General features: G+C 32.7%; 1 protein-coding gene across 5 annotated transcripts in view; it reads left to right on the top strand.

Moving 5' to 3' along the window:
- The first annotated feature begins 2644 nt into the window (after positions 1 to 2644).
- LOC126814370 (rhotekin-2) overlaps positions 2645 to 22975 on the top strand; it is a 49643-nt gene continuing 29312 nt past the window's right edge. Inside the window, exons 1-3 of one of the 5 annotated variants that reach the window (XM_050539458.2) lie at positions 2645 to 2867; positions 3633 to 3767; positions 4455 to 4697. In XM_050539458.2, coding sequence (XP_050395415.1) covers positions 2706 to 2867; positions 3633 to 3767; positions 4455 to 4697 — 540 coding nt within the window. In that variant the 5' untranslated portion in view covers positions 2645 to 2705. Of the gene's footprint in view, positions 2868 to 3632; positions 3768 to 4454; positions 4698 to 9304; positions 9715 to 12057; positions 12345 to 14815; positions 15183 to 22975 lie in introns of those variants that run through there. The other 4 variants (XM_050539457.2, XM_050539466.2, XM_050539460.2 and 1 more) reach the window with 4 other exon arrangements.

The raw sequence follows: 22975 nt of genomic DNA, 5'->3' as shown, positions 1-22975 counted from the left end.
ATCCAAATCATATGCGAGGTACATCACAGGAGTCTGACCTTCTATCCGTATATATGCATACACCATGTCCAAGCAGACAATATATTTTTATTATATATTGTCTGGTTGGACATGGTGTATGCATATATATACGGATAGAAGGTCAGACTCCTGTGGGTACATGTACATAATACCAATCTTGATCAAGGAAGTCTGTGTATGGCGGACAGAATTGGTCAAATTTGGTGGGGTTTTTTCTTTCAACGAAGCCAAGAATCCAATTCAAAAGTCCAGCTAGGTTGTAATCCATTTATTTTCTAAATGTTTTGTGCTAGACATTTTAAGACGCGCGGAAACAATTTGAAACATAAACATAAACGATTGTCGGTTTTATCTAGAATATTAAAAACTATATTCATATTAATACAACATTGTGACTTTTCTTTCTTTCTAACACTATTTATTCAATAAATATTCACATATCATAAAGATGTAATTATTGGATCTTAGAACAAGCCGGGGCAGTTATAAATTCATCAGGGTAAGAAATCATTTACATAAATATAAATACATTGTTTAAAAGTTACAATTATATTTTATACACTGGTATAAGTTAGAAAGAAACGGGTGTTTACTGATATGAAATGAAATGGGGTATAGCCTCCTACTGTTCTGCGGTACCGGTACGGCCTACTCTTTTATTGGATTCTAACTGCCATGGGTTTTTTTACGTACACGACAATGTGTACATGGGACCTCGGGTTTTTCGTCCCATTTGAACGACTATGCATTGTCCTTTGCCAGGTCGCCCGGCTGTACTGAATAACTGAAAAAAGGCGAACCACGCCGGAAAATCTGGATGAACTTTTCGAGTGGATTTACTACTTCTTGGTTTATTACATGCAATGTTTCAATATTCTTACATGTATATTTATTGTTTGATAAGGATAAGATACTCGTAATAGTGTTGAAACGTTACATGCAATAAACCGAGAGGCAATAAATCCATAAAGTTGTGTTTTTAATTTGTAAATAATCTACAGGTCCAGCTATGTTGTTTTTACTTACTGCGAGAAACTCGCTTTTCCACAAAAAGCATATGGCTTCTTTTTCCCAACGTTTTTTTTTTCTATCCGCATTGACGATACCAAACATTAATCAGCTGGACCAGGGAGAAGATGACCCACTCCCACTTCTCTCGACAGCGAATTTTAACCCTGTGTTTTAAAGTTACGTTTTATATTTTTAGCCCTTTTTTTATTACTACTTTATATGTAAACAATCTTAATTAAATCAACCTGTCCATAATTCCACGTATAATGAATGTGTTGGGCGTTAAATTTGTAATAAACATCAACAACCTATACTTCTAAATATCAGTCAAGGAAATCTAAAGTCATCTTAGAAAAGATCTGCAGGCCATTATGGTTAGACTATGACTATTTAAATTACGTACCATCCACATATACCCAACATTTACAGATAATTATCTACTCTGTTCTCTAGAAAATCTATTTAACCCACTCAAAACAGTTGCAAGATCAGTTAGTGCGTTTGTATTCCATGCAATGAATCTAAGAATATAACATGTTTCTAGCTACATGTAGGTCTATCTCTACCTTTTTGTATCATAATTGTTATCTAGATTTCCATGAATTAATATATTTCATCCCATATTTTATTACTTGATTCATATAATGCTTCTAGCATTCCTATATCATATTTCCATAAGTCTTCTCGTTATTTATGTATTTATAATATTTATACCCATGCATCATACTTGTATCAAATTTCTGTGCCATTATCAAACCTGTTTAAGGTAAATGTGTATATACACACTGTTTTCCCTGTTAGTAAATGTATATGCAAGCTAGATTAAAATTATCGTTTGTCTTATTTGTAAATATTATTATTTGTCATATTGTTATAAATTTGTATACTAAAATTTTATCTTAAAAAACTTATCTGTATATTGATATTTACTGATGGCTTGTCCCTTTAAAATGTTCTTCAGACGACCATAGAGTCCATGTGTATTATTAAAGGGGTAAGTTGCGTATAAAAATGTAAATCCGAGAGCCTATGTATAGAGGCATAAAACAGGTTAAAGTTAAAACGCTAAAAAGTTTTTGATTTGTCTTTAATATATAAAAGTGTGTTTTTTATTGGATTTATTTAATTCTTTTAAATTAAAAGTTCTCTTCTCTAAATATATTACGGTCTTCTCACTCCTTCCCCCACCCATCCATAGATAATACAGCCTATGATTTTAGCGTTCAATGGTCGACATGTCATTATCAAAGATGTCCTGTAGTTTATTTTAGAATTCGAACTGGTAATATTATGTGATATACCCTATCCTAGAATTAGAATTTACTCAAAATCAGAGAGGCAAGCTAAACGCAATCTGTATTTTGTAATAAAGGTGTGGGATATTCTATATCTGTATTTGAGATGTATAAAGCAAAGAGTTAGCAGTTTGCAGTATCGGGTAGAAGCTCAAAGTATTGTGTAATATTTTGTATTGTTTAATTTAGATAATGTGAAGAATTACGTGTAAAATAAAAACTATTTGTAATGACACTGGTAGTGGCAGACTGGATTACCTCCCTTAGAGTACCTGTTATTTCAGGTGGCGCTGAGAAAGATGTTTACGCTTCATTGATTATTTCAAAGATAATGAGGGTAACGGCTACAACGATTCGCTATGTACAAAGTAAATAAAGATGGCTTCTGAAACTCGGAAACGAAAGCGCGAATTTCAAGTTGATATGGACGAGATGGATTTGAGTTTTAATGTCGAGGGGTGTGGATTTTTACCAAAAGCTACCACAAGTAAACGAAGAAGACAAACTATACACGGCAGCTCTATTCGGCAAGTAAAAAAGGTAAACAAACAAAATGTTTCACGTGTGTTCATCAATTAGATTTATATTTTAGCTAAGTATAGTACTAGTAGGCAATAATATTAGTAGGCGCTTGATATTCTTTCTGAACACTTAAAAGTTACATGAACATGTCAGTCCATCTTATGATCTTATCAAATCGCCTTCAAATAAAGTCAGATCTATCTTGTCTCTTACTCTTAGAAAAAAAAATTATATAAATTAGTTTGGATTATGAAAATGGAATCGAATCACCTGGCCTTTGGGAATATCAATGGCATTCATTAGGGTAGCTACCCCCCCCCCCCGCGATTTGTACTGTTGACAATATACATGTATGGTTGATGACAACATGTTACAGAGTTCTGATAAGTTTATAGAATTTATTAATGGTTTGGTTCTGTAGTGAGGGTAGATTAATTACAAGAAAGGATACCTACATGTATTTTATGACACTCATGAACATGAATGAGAAGAGGCCAGATCCAATCAAAATGCGCTACTGTCTTGTCATACTTAGATGCCTTACATGTATTTTAAAAGATTACGGACCATCAAAGGATTAATATTCAAAAAGCAATATGTGAAATTTGCCTACATGTACACTTATATGTCTGTATTTGACACTCTGACCCCACAACAAGAGACAATTATGATTTAACTGAAATAGTGTGTTTCATATTATGTTTTTGTGTCTATTATGATTCTAAATAAATTATTGAATTGATATTATTATGAGGTTAATAAATTAGCGTTTTTGTATTTTAGTCACCATTCAAAAAGGATACAGTAGGCCTATGTAGAGTAGAAAATAAGGAACCTATTGTACGAGATAATCTTCGTGGCACCCTTCGTAGAAGACTTTCAACAAAACTCTTTCAACATAAAATGAAGAAACTACAGGTACTGTACAATTTTGTTTGGATTATTTTTATGTTTAATAATGTTTAAAGAATTTAAGCATACCTGTAAAACATTATCATTATTCTAGTGGTTTTCTGGAGAAAAAAAACAACAATATCTTAAAACATGTTAGTATAGATATGTATGATATTTAAAAAGTGTAGAAATTTATCAGCACCTTAAATAGCCATGTTTGAACCAGTACTTGTATGAAGGATTGAATAAGTACATGTAGAAGTACTGGTAAAGCCTGTCATTTTTCTCCATAAAAGATATTGTTATCGATGTATGATTAAAGATACATTATGTAAGATTAAGATAAAGAATTGACTGTTCTTGCTATTTTAGTTCAAAAATAGATAATGCAAAATGAATATATTGAAAATTTCATTCAAATTACTTTATTCTGGGCGAAGTTATCCATGTCTGTAGTTTTGACAAGATGTGTGCATTAAATGGCTGAACTGTTCTAAACTACTTAAAATCAGAGCCATCCGATGGCATCTAAGGTGGATTATGATCTTGTCATGTTAATAAATGTCTAATTAATAATTTATGTAACATTTAAGGCCTAAAGAAAGACCTGAAATAGGCAGATTTAGCTCTTGAATAATGTCTCTTTAAGTAAATAATATTTTAATTAAATTCTAGGGTAATGAAAATTTTTAATTTCTTTTTCTTTTCAAGGACTATTCTTTAGCCGTACCAGAAATGGACAATTTTGCCATTTTGAGATCTATGAATCAAAACACAGTTACTAAGAAAACTCCATCAAAGCTCAAAGCTAAACCTGTATTTACTCTTCCATCTTTACCAGAGAATGATATACCAGTAACAGAACATAATATAACAATAATACCACAAAATACTTACCACAAAATGGTAACATCTTCTGGTAACATAACAAGATACTACCCAATAGTATTATCGGTAAGTTTTGTTTATTAGATAGTCCTTTATCTCTCTGTGGTCCCATTTATGAAAATGTATTATTCTTTTGCTTACATGTACTGGATACAGGCAACCATTATATTCAAATAAAATAACACAAGAGGCACCTTGTATTGCTCAAACAGATATTCCAAATCATAGTTTTTCATTGCTCTTTTTGTGGAATTCATAATTCAATGTTAATGGAATTTGATTTGTTTTTTTGTCTTCAATGAGAAATATTTAATATATTTTAGTAAAATTAGATAATATTAAAAATATGGAAAATAGTCACAATTTCTATAAATCTCAAAATGTAAAAAAAACATTTGATAAAAAATGATAACTTGAATGGAATCAATTTGAATATTGGAATAGCATATGAATAATCACTTAGAATATTCATATCAACATTCAGTCTAACCACTTGTGAAACTTAGCACAAACACACATACATTTTATAAAATGGTTATGAGATGCTTACAAATCTGATATAAAAAAAAATATTTTAAGAGTGACCTTGTTTGTGGAAAAATAATTATTACTTTATAATTTTGAAAATGGCGATGTGAAATCAATTTAATTACTTGAATGGAATATTTTTTTTTAATTCAAATATATCTGATTGTGTGTGATTTGTTGACTTTTATTCTGGGTTGTGATTACGTTTCTAATGGTTTATGGATGTGTCACTGCTGTTTGGGTGAAGATATGTTAGTGTTAAGGGAAAACAATAAAGGAGTACACTGTAATTGTTCTTCCATTAGGAAAGGTTATAATTTATTGCTCTATAAAGTTACAAATTGCCCCTGAAAGATAAAAACAAAGATTTCATATTTCATTAATCTATTCTGGTGAAGGTATAATATGTACATGTAGTTGTCTCCCTTGCCTTAAAGATACATTATCAGAGCTGGCAGTTCTCACAATAATAATTAAAAACTAGATATTGCTTCACTCTGAACTGATATAATAGCCTTTGAATTTTAGGTCTAGCCTCGATTATCATTACTAAAGTCGGTACGATAAAAAATATAGTCTCAATTACCCATTTTTGTATTAAATCATCAAATCGGATTTAAATCCAGTGAACATCGAACACATAAGATGACATCGAGAGTTGATTACGGTCTTTTCATTTAATAAATATCTAATTAATAGTTTATATAACATTTTAGGCCCAAAGAAAGCCCTGCAATAGGCAGATTTAGCTCTTGCATAATGTTTAAATGATCCTAGATAAAAAATATTGGTAGGACACAGAAATTTTATTTACTTTCAAAAGTCTTAATATACATTCTGTCTCTTTATTTCAATTACTACTTGCAAGTATAACCCCACAACTACGTCAAAGCCCCAATTCAGCAGGCCAGTAATGATTTTTCTCCTTTAAATTTTAAAAAAGAGCAGATTAATTAATTGTTATTAGAGAGTGGCACTGTGATCACACTGTTGGTGCTTAAAGGACAATATTGGTGCCAGTCATTATCACATATGTGATAGAGCTGGTTAAACACATTCCAAATATAATTTTAACAAGAAGATCATTGCTACGATAGCTGATTAATACAGGTTTCCTGAATCGGAAATTACGAACGCCAAAGGAAAACATGAGTCATACCTCTATATAACTGACTGATGTGACGAGTGATAACAGATACATGGCCGAATTTCTGCTCACTAATAATTCCTTTCATGACCAAAAGTTGTTGTGTGAGACGGTGAGAGGTTATCTGACAATTCATAAAAAGAATTGACTGCCACTAGATAAGAGAACACGAAAGGAAAACAGAAAAAGTCAGTGCATTACCATGTTTTTATAAGGTATAGAATGAATATAAACAAGGGAATGTACGAACTATTTCTATTTTTCTTGTGTTCTCTTATCTAATGACGTTCAATTACTTTATTGAATTGTCAGGTATCCTCTTACCGTCCCATATAGCAACTTTTGGTCTTGGAAGGAATTATTAGTGAGCAGAAATTCAGCCGTGTATCTTTTATCACTCGTCTTATCAGTCAGTTATATAGAGGTATGACTCGTGTTTTCCTTTGGCGTTCGTCACTTCCGATTCAGGAAACCTGTATTACTCAGCTATCGTAGCAATGATCTCTGTGTTAAAATTATATTTGGAATGTGTTTAACCAGCTCTATCACATATGTGATAATGACTGGCACCAATATTGTCCTTTAATACCCCCATAGGAGTAGTATTTAATTTGGTTATGCCAAGTATTAGACTTAGAGAAATATGTTGGACTACCCTGTGTCTTCCTTAACTATGCCTGTACCTGGAATGCTTTTGAAACAATTGATACACAATCTTCCTAGTCTAATTGGAAGAAATATGGACAGCTTGTTATTTATTTTAATCTCTATATATTTACACAGACATAACCAAAAACGGGAGGGAATATTGTATTTATATTATAAACAATACAATGATTTATAATTGTAATATAAAGCTGCCCCATGCTGAAACAACATATGTTTATGATTTATATCAAAACACATGTAATATAATATCACTTTTGGTGTGGAGCATCATGTTCACATTTTTTTTTCTGTAGCCATGGTGGCTCAGTGAGTAAAGGCGCTTGCTCAATAACCAGGAGTGTCTTGGGATTTTTCAGGGTGATTTCCTCTTGTCATTGATGCAGGACAGAGTGTCTGGTAAGGAAAAGTGTCTTGTCATTCAGATGGGACCGAAATATGAAGTCTCATGTACACATTGGTGTGCATTATAAATGAACTCCATTGCTGTCAAGGCAAAATGTTTCTCATAGGAAACTTTATGGCATATACCCGATTGGTGCTGAAAAGTAGGACATTAATAAACTCATTTCATTCATTCATTACATGTACTTCTTTTTTCATTTGGTTTATATTCACTTAAAAAGGTCCTATTGTCTGAAGATCACAATATCCAGAAAAAGGGTATTGATCAAATTAAGGAACTGTGAAAAACTATCTGTAATATCCAAGCACTATGCAGTAATCTTCTATAAAACCTCCAAAACAATTTATGATCCCTGCCTTCCGTCTGTCTGTCTGATGATGGAACAATTTACATGTATGCTTGGTCAATGCATTAGGAGACGATAAATTTTTATTCTAATTAAATGCTAGGGATGAAACTTGTTGTATAGTTTCATTACATCAATACCTTAATTTTTGATAATCAGCATTTTCTGCTCAGGTTAAGCAGATTGATAAGTAATTTGAGTGCCCTATGCTTTATAAAAAGATAGATACATGTATGAAAGTAATTAATGGTTAAATCTTATTAAATATAACATTTAGTGATGATAAATTGTGGAAAATAAGATAATAAGGCATAATTATTGATATAATAATATATACCAGTTAGTATAAACTGCACATCTGAACACACACAGAACAAACAATAAAGGCACACATTATAGACAATAGGATCAAATGCATACGTTTCCAGAAATATATTAAATTCAAACTCAAAAACTTCAAAAATTTGAATATAAATATCTGGAGGTTTCTCCCATTTTATACACACTTAAGATTTATAACTGTTGATCCCTTGCAATATACATAACTGTACAATATTGTGGAAGTTTAATCAGTCCAAATATGGTATGTACACTACAAAGATGTTATGTATTGAAAATGTCACAACATTTAAATTATAAAACTGGATGGTCAAATCAAAATAGATGGGAGAGAGAAATGGGGTTTAACGTCCACTCGACACAAACTAGGTCATTTCAGGACTAACATGGTTTAATTTTTTTTATTTCAATAATTCGCTTGCGCGTAGGGGTCTTTAGCAGTGGGAGGAAACCGGAGGACCCGGAGAAAACCCACGAGGTTGGACAGATGGCCCTACTCCTTGTCACGTACAACCGGGGAATCGAAACCCTGCCAGTTGACTCAATGACAGACCGTATGATACAGCGCGCGCATGCTAACCATTCGGCCATCAAACCCCCCCCAAAATAGATGGAAACCAAAATTCAGTTTAGTCAAAATAACCAAATACATGTATGTGGTCAAAATTTATCTAAAGGTCACTGGATTCTTATTGAATAACCAATATTGAATTAACGGTTTTGATATAACCAAACGTTTCGGTTTTTGTTTGTTTTACAACCATTTTTTTGTTTTTGTTTTACAGACATATTTTTTGTTTGGCTTTTTCGGCCGTTTTTGTTGTTTTTTGGTAGATGCCCGTTTCATCTAAACCCTTAACTCTTTTGATGGCCCTCATATTAAACTAATTGAATCCAAGCCAGAAGATTATCTACTGTTGATATTCTGATTTTATTTTTTTAAAATATGTGTTAAATAATCTGAGTACATGTTGAAAAATTTCGCATTTAAGTACGAGTGTATGTGTATAAAAATTTTAATTATATGGGTCCAAAAAGTATTGTCCCTAATTAAAATCTCCAATAATGAGATCCAAAATCAGTGACTACTATACTATTAAGTATCCATGGTAACAACACTACTGACAAAGGAACTACTGACAGTGTTAAATCTAGAAGGGGGGACTATAGTACAGAACAGATGTCTAAATGGCTCTGGTGAAACAAGTACAAGGCACATGTCATTTAATTTTCTACAACTGGCCTCAGCCGAGCTGTAATTCCATGTAATGTGAGAAGGGTTTATGGGAAATAGGATAGTTTTGTGAACTATAAGGATACTCTGACAGTGAAAGTGTGAAGACCATTTGGTCTAACAGTGTAACTGGTCATCATTAAGTGTTCAAACCTCGGGAATTAAACATCCACTATTATACATGTAGTGTTCCTCTAAAACAAAAGCTGTGTTCCATAATAAGGATAACTAAGGTCAATAGTGTGAACTTTTATTCTCATCCCATGTGGGAATACATGTGGTAGAACTTTTATACAGAAAATCTATTTGTTTGTAGATTATATACATGTAGATGTGCAAGGATTATAACTTTGACATTATTATTGACTAGAGTTTTAATTTATCATGGTGTCATTAAAGACATCTGTGTATACAATGGTAAGTATCCATTTTAAACAAATTAATGCTCTTGCCCAGAATATCAGACGGCATGTTGATATACTTATTATAATTGTCAATGATTTCAAAGGATTTTTTTCCAATCATAGTTGTGATATTATAATTAGATTTGAAAAGCTTCAGTTTTATTGTCAAATTTTAGATTAGAATTTTAATGTGGCCACTGACAAATGAAATAAGCTTTTACTGAACTTTAACAAGAGGAAATAAAGTTACGAATCATTAAAAACAATATTTCATATATTATTGCAAAAAATATCAAAGATGGCTATTTTAGCATGGTCAATTTTCATTTCAAATTTTAGTAATAATATTATGAAGAAGTTTGTGTTTGACGATGGTTACTTTAAGATAAAGGTCAATAAAGTAGAATGACAGGAAAAGAGTTTTTAATGGAGATGACCTGAAAGTGTGTTTTTTTCATGTAAAAGTTCATTTGTTTAGCCATACCAAAAATAAACAACTTTTATCCAAATATTTAACAGACACTGAAAATAACAGACTTAAAAGACAGCTATTAACTCTCTTCAGTCAAAAAAGGAAAAAAAAAAGAAGTAAAAACCCATATTGAAAAAAAATTATAGTTTTCATGATGTTTAATTTTGAATGTTTGATGAAGCTCTAATTTTGAATGTTTAATGAAGCTCTAATTTTGAATGTTTAATGAAGCTTTAATTATTATATGATTGTCATTAAGGGATTGTCACTTTATGGTTTTCAGGAATGTTCAGTTTGAAAACTTGATTTGTAACTGTCATTCTCCAAATGTTAAACTGGAACAGTTGTGGTCCAGACGACATAACTGTACATACATAGATACAGGGTTGCCATGGGTAACATGATTTTAAATGAACCAATCGTGTAGTGATGCTGTCATTACATGAGCAAATGGTAAAACTGTTCAACTGTGTTGTGACTTAGAAAAATGGTTTGGCATTTAAATGACCTACATGTACAAGTGAATATAAACGCACAGCATGCCCTTAACATATAGATAAGATTAATTCTAATATCTATATACATTATACATGTAGCAAAATTTTTATTGTAATATGCTTTAAATTTGTTATTATTAAATATATAGAATTTATTGAACAGCTTGACAGGCATTAAACTTTTAGTTATTAATTAATAATATGATAATATTGGTTTGATTATCATGTCGATGACTTGGTCATCTACAATCATCTAAAAGTAATTTCTTTGTCATAACATTGATAGAAATGCAATGGGGGGGGTCTAACCTCCTACTTTTCTGCTCCGACTGGGCTAATGAAGATGGGACACAACTTTAAATAGAGTAGTGTATTAAAAAGTTGGGATGATAAAATAATGAGGTCACCCACTCCTACATAGAAGTGTGACTTTTCTCGGACAGAAGCTAATGTGAAGATACACTGAAGATCAGGATGATGAAATTAATGTATTAAACACTCCTAATAGGCTAATACTGACTAATGATTAAAGGGGTCATCAAGTAAAAATAGAATTTATCCCTTCAACTGTTGACCAGTCACATCAGCTGTCCATCAAACCCCAACATCAAAAGTCATAATGACTAGTCAATTGATCCTCTTCATCCATTTGTGTACATGTACTAAATTGAACCAATATCAAGTTTTATGTCCAACAAGTTGATACCATCGGTTCTTCTGGTTTAAATGAGGAATAGTACATAAAAAATAGTTGAAAGGCTAGAAAATTATATGGTGCTTAATTTATGAGAAAAATCAGGCATATGATCTGTACTGTAACACAATATCATTCATTTTGACCAAAATGACCTTTTTTTAAAACCAAGCATCCACTTTCAAGTCTGATGTTAGATTTTTAAATGTATACATACATGTATATTACTCAAAATATTATAACAAATTAATAACTGTATGAATAGTTACATTTCTACCAAAAGATGAGGTAATGGTTTTAAAAAGAAAACAGACCCAAACATAAATCTAATGAATGTATACATGTAACAAGAATTTTTACTACTAGCTGTACTTGTATTCATGACAAAATATACGGGTACATCTATTAAAGATAAGTGAATTAAAATGCATAACTATTGTTTATTTGCATGATTTAACAAAGGCATTTTGTGTAAATAATAACAAAAGATGTAATGATAACAATAGGATTGGTTTCCTACTACAGTAGTTTTTTAGGTGGGTGGCTGTTTATTTAACGGGATCGTGTATTGTGGTTAATTCAATTCATCCTACAGAAAACGCATGATTCATTGGTTCACTAGTCTGTCCAGTTTTTTGCTTACATTGTAGATACAGGGTGTATGAAACAAACAAATACTCTACCTATTTTAATTTAAATACTGTCTAGTATCTATTTGTCGACGACATCACATTTGTCACAATTAGTAACAAATGAATGGGTTATCTTGACTGTATGAACATTTTCAAAACTGTGATTTAAGTCGAATTAAACAAATTTAAAGTAATTAAAGAAAAGGATAACGTGATTTTGTTCGGAAATCAACTTTTGTCAAAATGACAAATTCATCAACACCTGACGAAAATTGTGAAATAAAAATCACTGTTACTGATTTTGATTTAGATGTAGAACTTGATTTAACAGGCAGTAAAAATGAGCAGGTAGGTTAGATTTATTTCTAGGTTAATAGATTTAAATGAAAGGAAGATAAATCTGTTTTCTTTCAGCATTTATAGTGGTTTTAATGGGGTTAATCAAAATAATTGACAAGTCTTTCACAGTTAAAATATTAAGATCATGTGTTGTAAACTGAAAGGTTGTAATAGAGTTTTTAAAAGTTCTTCAAGTTTGCCATTTCTTCTAAGTGGAAAGATTTCAATAAAGCTTTTAATAAAGATTCCATGGAAATATTTCTATGCTCTTTGGAGGCACGTAAATAAATGCACATTTAAAGGAAAAAAAAAGATTATTTACAAATATTTTATGACCATCCTTGTGCATATTTACCGAGTCCTATTATGTTTGAATGAGGTTATTAACGTTAATGCAAGTTTGACAAGTCAAATCCTGTAGCTATGTTATCAGATGGGTCAGTTTTAATTTATCAAATTATCAATGAAAGTGGTATTATATGAATTATAGATCGTGTAATTAATGTATGGTTTGATGATAAGCTCCTCCCACATTCCACCCAATGTTTATCTTAAAGTTCAGTGATCTAATAAATTATAATATTATTAGAGTCAGAAAGACAGATGACCATGAGTTAGTGTTAATGATATACTTATTATCTATATAACGTCTATTAAACCATTACCTCACATAATCAAATGATTAGAGATATTTAAAGTATACATCAGTACTTACACACGTACACCATGATAAAATGACATATCTTACATCACAAACTCATCAAATCACTTGAAACCTTGATAACCAATCTTTATCAACAGTTACCATCCTGTTTCACTGAAGATTTGTTTAAATGTTGATAAAAAAAAAGGGAAAAATGTTACCGTTTCTTGACTGGTAATATCTAGAATATATTCACAGTCTTTTTCCACAGTTTCTGGTTTTCTAATTATCACTCGAACAAAAATATATATATATATGTATGACAGTATAGGAGTGTACCTGTTCAAGACATAACAGTAAATTCCTGTTTATGTTTTTGGAACTGAATATTTTGGGTTAAAATTCCAGAGTACATATATGTAGCTTCACTTATCATATGAAAGTCAGTGGTGTTGAATTAAATTTATCTGTCTGGATTTCTCATACATTAAGAATGGATTTAAACCAATTAGATATCTCGGTAAGTCCATTTTAATTTTATCAGAGTTTTCTATCAGTTAATATAACGAGACAGAGACCTTTATTATTGATATGAAACAGGTTTAAGTGAAATGTTCTTCATTACATGCCCAGTTTAATTATTTCTATTAGATTACTAGACATAAAGAACAGGGTAATGAAGATGACGATCAAGTCTCTTGAGGCATCTAGTCGAATTAAACTAACAGGCTCCCTGGGAATTTTCACAAAGTGTTTGAAGCTTGAACTGTTCAAATTAACCGGATTCTGTCTTTATAAGTTGTTTATGTATTTCTAGAGAATAATTATAATGTTGTTTATCAGATTTATGGACAATCCTATTTACAAGATGTATTTGGTGTATTGAGTTCATTTAGTAATCTAAATTTAATGGTGCCATTGAATGTATTCATTAAACACGTGTACATGTGATCCCCAGTGTAATAAGATTTGATGGTTCAAATATCCATTTATTTCAATAAATGGCTATTTATTCTTTTATTTCAATACATACAGTCAATCCTGTATTAATCAAACAGTCAAGGATAAGACAGTTTTAAAAACAAATTTATTGTAACATCTTGTCTCTAAGACATGAAACATGTTATTAATTGTTCATTTGTTTAACTGTCTATGTAACTGCTTCATCAATATGTATTATGAAAATCTACATAAGTAAGTCTATTGATTTCGGAGTAGAAATTAAATTGGGTCCCCGATATTTTGGTTCTCCCTCTCTCTGGTCTTTATGTGTCTTTGATGAAGTTAGGCAGACGTCTTAAAATTCCGTCAGTTTCTTGTTCACGCATCAATCTATCCACTCTGAACACTTAATGTATCTACACACTGACTCATCTAAATCTATAGACACTGTTTTCTCCATCCTCCTTCCACATGAAAGTATTGATTTTGGAAAAACGGTGGATAAATCGTGAGTAATTCTGTTTATGTCTGGTACTATTTCCATAACGGCGAATTTCAATAAAGCAGGAATTATTTCAACTGTTTCTGTGCACATTATCTTGGTACCCAATCAGTATTTAGTGAAAGACTTCCAGGAAATAAGATTCTAATCAATGATGGAACATCTGGATTTGCCAAACAGTCAGACATATCAAAGAATGTGTGATCCACGGTCAACGGTCAGACTGTAATATTTTATTAACCATAGTATTAATTTGACCAGCTGACCAGCTGATTTGTTGACAATTTGAATGATTCCATACATCTTGTGAATACCAACTGTTAGAATTTACATTGAATCTAGATTTGCCTGTTTCAATAAGAGGGAAGCATGTTATTGATTTACAGTCTGCTATAAAACCATATTACTCATACAGTAGTTCAACTGGAGGAAGTAGACAGCATACTTTCAGTCTAATCGAGGACATATTGGTTTGAAATTGTAGTCTGCAGTGGGAATTCTCAATATGTAATTTAATACTTATATAAGTAAATCATTGTCAGTTAAATTTATGGGATCAAGGCCAGTGCTATGGGTTTTGTGTATAGATTTTGATGGACATGCTATTGGTCATTAATTCTAGTGGTGAAGTTATTAAGAGAAATTGGATTAGTTTGTTATGTTAACCTATTAGTGGGAAGCTGGTTTATATGTAAATGGTATTATGACAGATATAGCAGGTACCAGTGGGGTAGTAATGAGGAGAAAAACTGTCAAGCGTGTAAGTACAACATAAAATACATCATCGATTAGCTACACAAACTATCTCTGTATGTCCAATTGATTTATTAATTACACATTTACAATATTGTGCTCAAGCATAAATTACATGCTCCTGTTTAAGTGCTTTTATGAACAAATTTTTCAGATCTTAAATGTTTGGAGAAATTTATATATTTTTGAGTTAAATATTATAAATGTAGACTTAGAGTAAAAACAATAAGATCTGCATATTTATGTACTTGTTGATTTCGTTTATCATTGTGAATACATGTACATTACACACTAACAAAGTCACAAATGATTTTATGTATGTAATTTTAATTGTTAATTTTTATACTGCATTGTATTCTAATTTATGTATTTTGCATGTAAATGCAATAAGCATGACTGAGTATCACAATATGTTGGATTTTAGACACTCTGTAAATGCATCATTACATACATTGTGAAAATTGGAAGATGCTAAAATTCAAATAAAAATATTTTTCATCTGCACGAGGTCAAATGATTTCAGTTGTCTGATTTTAAGATTGCTGAAATCAAATTGTAGTTCAGAGAGAGTTTAGCCAGGCTAAATATATTAGAAAACAAATTTAAATTATTTTTTTTTATGTCAGTTTTTTCAGCCTTAAATACATGCAAATATTCAGTTGATTTTGAAGGAATGTGCAAATTGACATGGAATTCCATGTACATAATCTGTTTTTTTCCAAAACAAAACTACTCTTTGAGAAAAACTAAGTTGTTTAGATTGGAAGCTTAGAGTTTAGAGATAAACAGATGAAAAGCCTGCAGAAGGCAAACATCCTACTATGTGTCTATGTCTCAAACTTTCAGACAAATTGAACCTGTCTTATCATTCTATAGTTTAATTATCAACATAATGTTTAATGTTCATGTAATTCTAGTTGATTATGTAGAATTCTCACACTCCATTTTATAATTAGCATACTTATACAATGAACACAGTAAATATAAGCTTTTGTGTATGTCTATTTATTTACGGCGTCAATGTCACTAAATATTACAGATTCACAGGAGAACTTTATATTTTAGCTACTGGTACCTCCATGTTTGTAAATCCTAATCAAATCTACAATAGATACTCGATGTTGCTAAAGCAAATTTGTATAGAATAAATTTTTGTTTGTTGGTAGGTTGATGTGACATAATGATACTGTACCTTGTGTGTCTTTATCAGAAACCTGTTATATTATTGTCCCCCGCCTTACGAAGAAAGCAGGGGACTATTAAAATGGCTTTGTCTGTCTGTCTTACGTCCGTCTGTCCGTCACACTTTTTGGGACACAATAACTCACTTTCTAATTGAGCTAGAATGTTCAAACTTAGTGGAGGTGTTTATTAGGTCAATGTCTTGATGGAGTTCGAAGATGAGCATTTTCTGCTTAGGGTAAGCAGAGATAAGCAATTTGATTGGTTGATTCTTTGGGACACGATAACTTTAGTTCTAATTAAGTGAGAGTGATGAAACTTATAGCCCGTTCAGACGCTTTAAACTGGTTTAAAAACCCTGGGGATCGTTAAACCAGTTTAACTTAAGCGTCTGAACGCAAATGTGGGGCAAATAAACCAGTTTATAAACCCCTGCTCGCGACCTGTCTTCGAGAAGGCTTTTTATTTTAAACTGGTTCATCTTAGCCGTCTGAACGGGTTGGCTTAAAAACCCCAGCTCCAGCTTGCTTCAAGCATGCACAGTACGCAGTTAGTTACATTCCTGTGAAAATATTGGGGTCAGACAGTGCCAATGTTATCGAAAGCGTGCGAGAACCGAATAAAGAATATGAAGCTACCCATGAGCAGTTAACTCTAACCTCCGACTGAAGAGGTCAGAATAGTTAAACTGGTTTGGCTTATAGTACGTGTGAGCGCAACACGATGCTGTCTTAAAAACCCCAGCGATTATGAACTGGTTTAAAAATAAGCGTCTGAACGGGCTATATGTGTATAGTTTCATTACATCAATACATTGACTAAGTTCGATAATGAGCATTTTCTGCAGAGAATAAGCAGAGCGATAAGCAATTTGATTGGCCAAGACTTTGGAACACAATAACTGTCCTTCTAATTGAGCTAGGGTAAACAGAGCGATAAGCTTTGGGAAATGATAACTTAAGTTCTAATTAAGTGAGAGTGAGGACACTTGGTGTATAGCTTTATTACATCCATACCTTGACTAAGTTTGATAAAGAACATTTTCTGCTGAGGGTAAACAGAGCGATAAGGAAATTGGATTGGTCGAGACTTTGTAACACAATAACTCTGCTTTTAATTGAGGTAGAATGTTTAAACTTGATGTAGATGTTCATTAGGTGAATGTCTTGACTGAGTTCAATGATTAACATTCCGAGCTGAAGCTAAGCAGAGCTAATCAATTTCATTGGTCGATGCTTTGGGACAAGATAATATTGATTCTATCTGATAGAGTGTGATGAAACTTAGTGTATAGTTTGATTGCTCGATACTTTTGAAAAAAATAAATGTGCGATTAATTAAAGATACATTATGGGAGATTTTTATAGAGAGTTGGCCATTCTTGCTATAACAGTTCAAAAGTAGATGATGAAAGAAGAATATATTGAAAATTTCAGTCAAATTACTTTATTCTGAACATAGTTATCATCGTTGTAATATTTGACAAGAAATGGTAGCGAAATGCGTCTTCACCTTGGCCGATCGTTTGATTGACAGGCGTTTACTTCACCTACATATCTCGATTATCAAGAAAAGTTTTCAATGGCATACGGAAACGCTCTACAGCGGTCTCGCTAAGTACACTCTATCATTTAGCTTCGATCTAACTGACATATTTTCATCAGGTTGCGCCATATTTGATTTAATCAATTAGTGAAATCCTATTTAAATCCGAGCTGTAGCCGAGCCATCCGTGGGTCTACAGAGTTGATTTTGGGCTTGTTGTTTAAATAAAGATCTAATTCATAATTTCTATAACATCTGAAGCCTAAATTCAGACTTGCAATAATCAGATTTAGCTCTTGCATAATGTATGTTTAATATGTGTCATCTATTTATTTTGGGATTTTGGCGGGGGACATCAGCCTCACTGTTGGCTTGTTACCCTAATGATCCAAGAATTCTTAATACTTAAAATACAGATGTGAAAATAATGTACAGGCAACGTGGCAATAATTAGTTGTTTATGCCAGATAAAGTAGGGGAATTGCATGACGATTTCATTGAAATGCATATGCGGGATAGTGTTTGTATTTTAGGTTGTTTAATGTCTGGTGTGTAAGATATTGCTAGATATAAAACTTACAATGTACTGTCTCGCAGTTATCGATTAAACCACACTTGATAGTATATGTTGTTTATTAATTTGCCGTTAAGATACTCAAGTTATATTGTTGAATGAAGATTGGCATAACAGAGAAATGATGCCAAAATACTTTTATGATAGTTTTCAAAGATACATGTAGTTTCAAAATGATCAGAAAAAAATATTTGGAATAGCTAACAAATATCAACAGACAGATTGAAGCGATATGATTTTTAGACATGAAAAGTTGTCTGTGACCTTGTGGTGCAAAATTTGTGTTGACCGGGATTGACCCCCAGGATAAAATGCCTTGCACTATACTATAATCAGAAATGTTTTTTTTTTTTGGGGGGGGGGGGTATCACTGAACAAATTTACATCATTTGAATTAATTAGAAATTAAGTGTAATCCAATTTTACTAATATAAACAAAGAAATCTAGAAAGAAATTTCAAAAATTGACCGATGTCACAATCATATTTTCAATCATTTTTGAAATAGCAATATCTATATAAATGTATATATTTGTGACTGTCGTTTGTCTGTCTGTCTGTCTGTTCGGGGTTGGCGGCTACACTAGGTCTGCCCCGAGTCTGAAATTTGGGGTATAGGGGTAGCTCGGACCGGGGAGTAACATAGGCCAGGTAGCGTTAGTCTACCACTTCCGGTTTCGGAGTTATGACCCCCGAGCGAAGCCGGTCTGTTCGGGGTTGGTGGCTACACTTGGTCTGCCCCGAGTCTGAAATTTGGGGTATAGGGGTAGCTCGGACCGGGGAGTAACATAGGCCAGGTGGCGTTTGTCTACCACTTCCGAGCGAAGTCTGTCTGTTCAGGGTTGGCGGCTACACTAGGTCTGATCGGGGTTGGCGGCTACACTAGGTCTGTTCGGGGTTGGCGGCTACACTAGGTCTGTTCCGAGTCTGAAATTTGGGGTATAGGGGTAGCTCGGACCGGGGAGTAACATAGGCCAGGTGGCGTTAGTCTACCACTTCCGGTTTCAGAGTAATGACCCCCGAGCGAAGCCGGGTATCCTGCTAGTATTAGAATAATAAAAAAAAAAGATATAACGTGTTTCTATAAAACATCAAAGATCATTCATCATTGCAATTCATTTATCAGTAAATGACTTATTGCACTGGAAAGAAACAATTCAAGTAGGGAATTCCCTGAAATTAAAAAAAAAGATAAGATTAATACATGAAAATTTTTCTAAGCATGTTGCTATAAGGAAATTATATCTACTTTCCTGTTTACTTCATTTGATTTAGGATGTATTGAAAATAAATAGTTCAGTTACGTTTATTTGATGTGCTTTTCAAATAATGATGGAACATGCTCCATACAATCAAATTTTTGTTTTGAAAGATTAAGCAGAAGTTGGTTTATTTACTTAGTTTTAGTTTGTACTTATTGTGTTGACATTTGAACAAATAAACGGCTGTATCTCAGCACTGGCTTTGTCTGCAGACATAAAATTTGAGGAAAGATGTTTTAAAGTGATGTTTTACCCAGAAAACTGATCAAAATTATCATCTGATCTGATCTGTATGAAATTCATTAACATTATTTAAATTAGTAAAACAAATTATCCTATCAGATTTCAATATCTGTGAGGGGGGTTGGATGGCTGAATGGTTAGCACGTGCGCACTGTATCATAAAGCCTGTCATTGAGTCAACTGGCGTGGTTTCGAATCCCCGGTTGTACGTGGCAAGGAGTAGGGTCGCCTGTCCAACCTTGTGGGTTTTCTCCGGGTCCTCCGGTTTCGTCCCACTGCTAAAGACCCCTACGCGCAAGCGAATTATTGAAATAAAAATAAACCATATGTTAGTCTCTAAATGACCTAGTTTGTGTCGAGTGGACGTTAAACCCCATTTCTATCTCTCTCTCAATATCTGTGAATTACTACCAGAGTTATGTCTCTTGTTTCACTTTTTAGAACCTTGTGAATGCTTGAACGACAAAAGTTATCATTCCATATGTAATAAATTGATATCAGTGTCTTGTAAATGCTCCCATTACCTACAAAAGAATAAATATGCGACAACACTTGTCAACTGCTTGGACAATTTAGCTGCAGTGGCAATATTTTTCACTACCTGGCAACCTATCTTTATAATTTGCAGCAAGGAAGTAAAACTTCAACATTGGCTGTTTTTATTTTCAGGTCGAGATTGAATGAATAATTTTTGTTTACTTTATTCATGACCTACAGCTATAACAGGGTTCATTAATAATGTTTGATTCATGATATGAAGATTATTCTTAGAGCTAATTCATGAAATAATATTGAAAGAGAAGGGGAATTATAACACACAAGATATTTTTGTTGATTTGCTGGTTGTACCAATCAAATTATGATGTCATTATTCCGTCATCTAATTATTGATGTATGGTTTCCTGTAACAAAAAAATACATTATGCTCTGTTTCCTGAATTTACAATTATTTACCATTGCATGACTAAAGCATATTTGTAGCCATTATTGACATCTGGTTTAAAATGGCTGTCATACCACACACACACAAATCTTTAAATTATTTTATACAAATGCAATATGTGGTAGGGCCTACTATCTTGTATTATAAACATTTATAGGGTGCTAAAAGTTTACAATTTATCTTCAAAGATGTCATAAAAAAAATTTGTGCATTTTCTGAGAAGTCTGGAACAGCCTGGAATCACTTGATAATAAAATGATGTCTGCCCACCAAATGTTCCCAAACTAACCATTGTGTAAGATTGGACAGATATACATGTAGCTACATGTATCATAGAAAGGAACCAATTTTTGGTTGAGATCATACTGTAGCTGTGACTCACATCCTTTGTTACTTTATAATCGTGATATTTACATATGATGTTGAAGATATACCATCATACTCAACAAGATGAGTTTTCAGGTTATAACTTATTTGTACTGAAGGAGTAATCCCCCTTTAACTATACATGTTAACTTAGAAAAAGCTCTTGGATCTTAATCATTTCTGATTTGTTCATGGGATTTTCATCAGAAATCAATTTTCTGCCAAGATGCAAGTCAGTGCTGGGATGTACATTACTTTAATAAAAAAGGGTCTAAAATTACATTGGCAAGAAAGCTTTCATACTTTGCCAAATGAATACTGAATTGATTACCTCATGTATGTATTATACAAAGGAGAATTTGAAATTAGTTTTGTACTTTTAATAATAATTAATCATTCAGTAGTTATATTGTTTTGTGGGGAAAAAATAAATCCAAATAAAATTAATCAAGAAGATTTAGTGACTTAAACATATATACATTATACAATAGCTAAATTTGCCTATTGCAGGTCTTTCTTTGGTCCCGAAATGTTATATAAACTATTAATTAGACATTTATTTACAAAACAAGACCATAATCAACTGTCGATGGCATCGGATACTCAAGATTTTTAACTAGATTAAAACAGTTTGTCATTTAAAAATTTAATTTAAAAATGGGAAAGCGAGGCTAAGTCTCGAATTTACCAGTGCCCTGGTTACCACTATGCACTCATCTTGTCAAAACTACAAACACTCACACGACACGATCAATTGTCTTACTGTTGTTTAGCCAATCAGAGAGTAGCATTTACTCATGTGACTGTGCAGGTCATGTGCCAGTGCTCCTTGTTTTCCCGGGAAAATTCAAGATGGCAGATTTTTGGACAGAAGAGAGAGAGGATGAGTTGATTAACATATGGAAGGCACGCCCATGTCTCTACAACCCAGCAGTCAACTTCAGCGGCACCTTGGCAAAATATAATGTCACTTTTATGCTTCCGGTTTACTTTTAGAATCACTCGCTAGAGGGAAGTGGAGTAACTCGCGATGCATAATCTGTGAGAGTCGGGCCTGTGTGGACTGGTACCGTCGTAGGCAAGTGAAGTAAAGACGCGACCCGATTTTTTTGTACAACTACCCAAGACGCTGAGTCCTGTCGGGTTGTGTGTAGTTGTAGCGGTATGGGCCGGGCTTTAGTGAAACGAAGAAGCCTATTGAATTTCAGCAATTTCTGGTTATTACGTCTAGAGTTATGGCCCCTGTTGCACTTTGTTCAAACTTGTTAATGATCAATTGATGAAAATTATCATCCGATTTGTATGAAATTTATATGCATCATTTAAATTTGTGAAACGGAAGTCTATTCAATTTCAGCAATTTCCGTCAATTATTTCTAGAGTTATGACCCTTGTTTTACTTTGTGAACCTTGTGAATGTTCGAATGACAAAAGTTATCATCCGATCTGTATGAAATTTATATGCATTATTTAAATTAGTAAAATGAAAAATGATAATCTGATCTGTATGAAATGGTTTTGTAAATGCCCCCAATTACCTACAAAAGAATAAATATGCGACAACCCTTGTCGACCGCCCGGACGATTTAGCTGCTGTAGGCGTATGTTTTGTTGCCCGGCAAACTATCTTAAAAACTATATGTTGTCTAAACATTTTATACAAATACATGTAGGGACCTACAGTCT

The sequence above is a fragment of the Patella vulgata genome, chromosome 3 (genome assembly GCF_932274485.2).
Source record: "Patella vulgata chromosome 3, xgPatVulg1.2, whole genome shotgun sequence".
NCBI classification, from domain to species: domain Eukaryota; kingdom Metazoa; phylum Mollusca; class Gastropoda; family Patellidae; genus Patella; species Patella vulgata.
Note: the sequence above shows the minus strand (reverse complement) of the source record. Positions and strands in the feature narration are given on the sequence as shown.